Source organism: Crocuta crocuta, unplaced genomic scaffold (genome assembly GCF_008692635.1).
Source record: "Crocuta crocuta isolate KB4526 unplaced genomic scaffold, BGI_CrCroc_1.0 scaffold211, whole genome shotgun sequence".
Classification (NCBI taxonomy): domain Eukaryota; kingdom Metazoa; phylum Chordata; class Mammalia; order Carnivora; family Hyaenidae; genus Crocuta; species Crocuta crocuta.
The window spans coordinates 3,087,572-3,092,688 of NW_027527939.1; the positions used below are offsets into that span (position 1 = coordinate 3,087,572).

Below are 5,117 nucleotides of genomic sequence, written 5' to 3' on the forward strand. Positions count from 1 at the left end.
GATCAATGAAACCAGAAGCTTGTTCTTTGAAAGAATTAACAAAACTGATAAACCACTAGCCAGTTTGATCAAAAAGATAAAGGAAAGGACCCGAATAAATAAAATCAAGAATGAAAGAGAAGAGATCACAACCAACACAGCAGAAATAAAAACAATAATAAGAGAATATTATGAGCAATTATATGCCAATAAAATGGGCAATCTGGAAGAAATGGACAAATTCCTAGAAACATATAAACTACCAAAATTGAAACAGGAAGAACAGACCCATAACCAGTAAAGAAATAGAATTAGTAATTTAAAAAATCTCCCAAAAAACAAGAGTCCAAGGCCAGATGGCTTTCTAGGGGAATTCTACCTAACATTTAAGGAAGAGTTAACACCTATTCTCTTGAAGCTGTTCCAAAAAATAGAAATGGAAGGAAAACTTCCAAACTCTTTCTATGAAGCCAGCATTACTTTGATTCCAAAACCAGACAAAGACCCTACTAAAAAGGAGAACTATAGACCAATTTCCCTGATTGTCATGGATGCAAAAATCCTCAACAAGATACTAGCCTACCAGATCCAACAATACATTAAAAGAATTATTCACCATGACCGAGTGGGATTTATACTGGGGATGCAGGGATGGTTCAATATCCACAAAACAATCAATGTGATTCATCACATCAGTAAAAGAAAGGATAAGAACCACATGATCCTCTCATAGACGCAGAGAAAGCATTTGACAAAATACAGTATCCTTTCTTGACAGAATCCCTCACGAAAGTAAGAATAGAAGGATCATACCTCAAGATCATAAAAGCCATATATGAAAGACCCAATACTAATATCATCCTCAATGGGGAAAACCTGAGAGCTTTCCTAAGGTCAGGAACAAGACAGGGACACTCTCACCACCACTTCTCAACATAGTATAGGAAGTCTTAGCCTCACCAATCAGACAACACAAAGGAATAAAAGGCATCCAAACTGGCCAGGAGGAGGTCAAACTTTCACTCCTCACAGATGACATGATATTCTATATCAAAAACCCAAGAGATTCCACCAAAAAAAACTGCTGGAATTGATCCATGTATTCAGCAAAGTTGTAGGATATAAAATCAATGCACAGAAATTAGCTGCATTTCTACACACCAATAATGAAGTAACACAAAGAGAAATCAAGGAATTTATCCTATTTGCAATTGCACCAAAATCCATAAATACCTAGGAATAAATCTAACCAAAGAGGCAAAAAATCTATACACTGAAAACTATAGAAAGCTTATGAAAGAAATTAAAGAAGACACAAAAACGTGGGAAAATATTCCATGCTCCTGGATAGGAAGACAAATATTGTTAAAATGTCAATACTACCAAAGCAATCTACATATTCAATGCAATCTCTATCAAAATAATACCAGCATTTTTCACAGAGCTAGAACACACAATGCTAAAATTTGTATGGAACCAGAAAAGACCCTGAATAGCCAAACCAATATTGAAAAAGAAAACCAAAGCAGGAGGCATCACAATCCCAGACTTCAAGCTGTATTACAAAGTTGTAATCATCAAGACATTATGGTACTGGACAAAAACAGACACTCAGATCAATGGAAGAGAATAGAGAACCCAGAAATGGATGCACAAATATATGGCCAACTAATCTTGACAAAGAAGGAAAGGATATCCAATGGAATAAAGACAGTCTCTTGAGCAAATGGTTCTGGGAAAACTGGACAGCAACATGCAAAAAAAATGAACCTGGACCACTTTCTTATACCATACACAAAAATAAACTCAAAATGGATAAAAGACCTAAACATAAGACAGGAAGCCATCAAAATCCTAGAGGAGAGAGAAGGCAAAAACCACTTTGACTTCGGCTGCAGCAACTTCTTACTCAACACGTATCTGGAGGCAAGGGAAACAAGAGCAAAAATGACCTATTGGGACCTCATTGAATAAAAGGCTTCTGCACAGTGAAGGAAACAATCAGCAAAACTAAAAGGCAACTGACAGAATGGGAGAAGATATTTGCAAACGACGACTAACTTTTGGGTACTAACCAAAATCTATAGAGAACTTATCAAACTCAACACCCCAAAAAAAACAAATAATCCAGTGAAGAAATGGGCAAAAGATATGAATAGACACTTCTCCAAAGACATCCAGATGAGAAACAGACACATGAAAAAATACTCAACATCACTCACCATCAGGGAACTACAAATCAAAACCTCAATGATATATCACCTCACATCTGTCATAATGGCTAACATTAACAACTCAGGCAACAGCAGATGTTCGTGAGGATGTGGAGAAAGAAGATCTCTTTTGCACTGCTGGTGGGAATGAAAATTGGTGCAGCCACTCTGGAAAATAGTATGGAGGTTCCTCAAAAAATTAAAAATAGAACTACTCTGTGATCCACCAATTGCACTACTAGGTATTTATCCAAGGAATACAGGTATGCTGTTTCAAAGGGGAACATGCATCCCCAATGTTCACAGAAGCACTATTTTTATACTGGAGAAGTGTCTATTCATGTTTTTGCCCATTTCTTCACTGGATTATTTGCTTTTTGGTGTTGAGTTTGATAACTTCTCTATAGATTTTGGATACTAACCCTTTATCTGATATGTCGTTTGCAAATATCTTCTCCCATTCTGTCAAGTTGGCTTTTGGTTTTGCTGATTGCTTCCTTTGCTGTGTAGAAGCTTTTTATTTTTATTCTTTCATAGTTGATTGTCAAGTTGGTTTCCATATAACACCCAGTGCTCATCCCAACAAGTGCCCTCCTCCATGAGAAGCTTTTAATTTTAATAGGTCCCAATAGTTCATTTTTGCTCTTGTTTCCCTTGCCTCTGGATATGTACTGAGTAAGAAGTTGCTGCAGCTGAGGTCAAAGAGGTTTTTGCCTGCTTTTTCCTCTAGGATTTTGATGGCTTCCTGTCTTATGTTTAGGTCTTTCATCCATTTTGAGTTTATTTTTGTGTATGGTATAAGAAAGTGGTCCAGGTTCATTTTTTTGCATGTTGCTGTCCAGTTTTCCCCAGCATCATTTGCTCAAGAGACTGTCTTTATTCCATTGGATATCCTTTCCTTCTTTGTCAAAGATTAGTTGGCCATATATCTGTGGGTCCATTTATGGGTTCTCTATTCTGTTTCATTGATCTGAGTGTCTGTTTTTGTAGTAGAATCAAAAAGCATTTTAAAGGCTTTAATACAAGTGTAAAATTGTCCTGTCTGGAAATCTCTCTATTGATTGCCCTCACAATAAGGCTCTTCAACAATAAAAACAAACTACAACCACTGACTCCTAAAATACGGACATTTATTTACTTATATTCATTAGGCACTGCACCAAAAAATTTTTTAGAGCTTGAGAGCTTTGAGAGACGAATTTGACACAGCAGCAAGAACCTATCTATTTGGCTTTTTGGTTTCCCTAATTGATTTCCACAGTGTGATTATAAAAATTGTGTGTCCCTTTCCCATTTACTTGTTAAACACACTTCTTCTCAATAAGTGTTTGACTGCGTCCTTTACATCCTTGTTCCTAAGACTGTAGATTAAAGGATTAATCATAGGAGTAATAACCCCATAGAACAGGGATATCAGTTTGTCAGTAGCATCCAAGTCCTCTGAATTAAGTGCATCTTTAGACTTGGGCTTCATGTACATGAAGAGAATGGTTCCATAGAATATTATCACCACAGTCAGATGGGCTGAGCAGGTGGAGAAGACTTTGCTTCTCCCCTCAGAAGAGCGAATTTTGAGGATGCTGACAATGATTAATGTGTAAGAGATAATGATTAATAACAGTGGTGTCAATATAAACAGTGTTGTGGCCACAAGCATGATGAACTCGTTGCCTGAGATGTCAGCACAGGCCAGTTTCATGATAGCCAGAATTTCACAGGAGAAATGATTGATAACATTATTCCTACAGAAAGGCAATTGTACTACAAATGCAGTTTGTACTGCAGAGTTGATGACTCCTATGATCCAGGACCCAGCTGCCATGGGCACAAAGGAATCCTTGCTCATGATGACAGGATATCTTAGAGGGTTGCAGATAGCCACATACCGGTCAAAGGCCATCATGCCCAGGAGCACACACTCTGTTGTCCCCATGGCCAATCCAAGGAACATCTGCATGGCACAGCCAGAGAAGGAGATGGTCTTTCTTTCGGAGAGGAAGCTCACGAGTGTGGAGGGAATGGAGGTGGTGGTGTAGCAGATGTCCAGGAAGGAGAGGTTCCCCAGGAAGAAGTACATAGGAGTGTGAAGGTGGGCATCCAAGATGCTGATTACAATAAGGGTGCCATTGCCCAGAAGGATGACAACATACATTATTAAGATTAGCACAAAAAAGAGTAGCTCAAGCCTTGGGTAGCCAGAAAGTCCCTTTAAAAAGAATTCCACCAGAATGGTTTGATTTTCCCATTCCATTGTACTGTTTCTCTTCTACCTGTAAGACACTAGAATTTGTTAAAACAAAATGTGTATCTTGTTATGATTACTTTCAAATGTGTACCAGTTTACAAGTACCATATACTTCCAGAAGGGAAAAATATTTTTAAAGGAAAACACTAAAGAAAAAAAAAAATAAGTGCACAAAAGTGAACCAAAGCAGGGAAGAGGAAACCTATATGTTTTAAACTACATGCAATATATCATGTAATTTACTTAATCTCATCATAGTGCTAAATAGCAGTATTGTAATCCACATTTTACAGATAAACTAAATTATAAATATTAAGTAAATTAAAGTATAAATATTACATATTACCTTGACCAAAGGTAAATATATATCAGAGCTAAATAAGATTCAAACCTAAGTCTTCCTTTCTGAAGTCTGGCCTTTTTATCATATTTATCATCACATTTATGAACTAGACATTATAATAAAAATTTAGCATTGTATTTTAGGTGTAACTAAAAAATAAGCCATTTTTATTAGCTACATAGCACCACACAATAAATCAATGATCTTGTCACTCCTTGAAATTTTAATGTTATGTTTACTATCTGTCTTGACCAGTAGCACATAAACTTTATAAAGGTAGGTACTTTTCTTGTTACTTCCACATTTCAGTACCTATAGTGAAGTGGATACAGAAATA

The 5,117-nt window shown here is 36.7% G+C and overlaps 1 protein-coding gene across 1 annotated transcript; it reads right to left on the reverse strand.

Moving 5' to 3' along the window:
- Positions 1-3,383: 3,383 nt before the first annotated feature.
- On the reverse strand, positions 3,384-4,458 carry LOC144221764 (olfactory receptor 13C2). The gene has a single exon (XM_077752275.1). The coding sequence runs from the start codon at positions 4,441-4,443 to the stop codon at positions 3,487-3,489; it is 957 nt and encodes a 318-aa protein (XP_077608401.1). The 5' UTR covers positions 4,444-4,458; the 3' UTR covers positions 3,384-3,486.
- Positions 4,459-5,117: the final 659 nt, after the last annotated feature.

What these genes read in the sequence shown, in the direction of transcription:
- LOC144221764 (XM_077752275.1), bottom strand. Translation starts at nt 4,443, where the DNA reads ATGGAATGGGAAAATCAAACCATTCTGGTGGAATTCTTTTTAAAGGGA.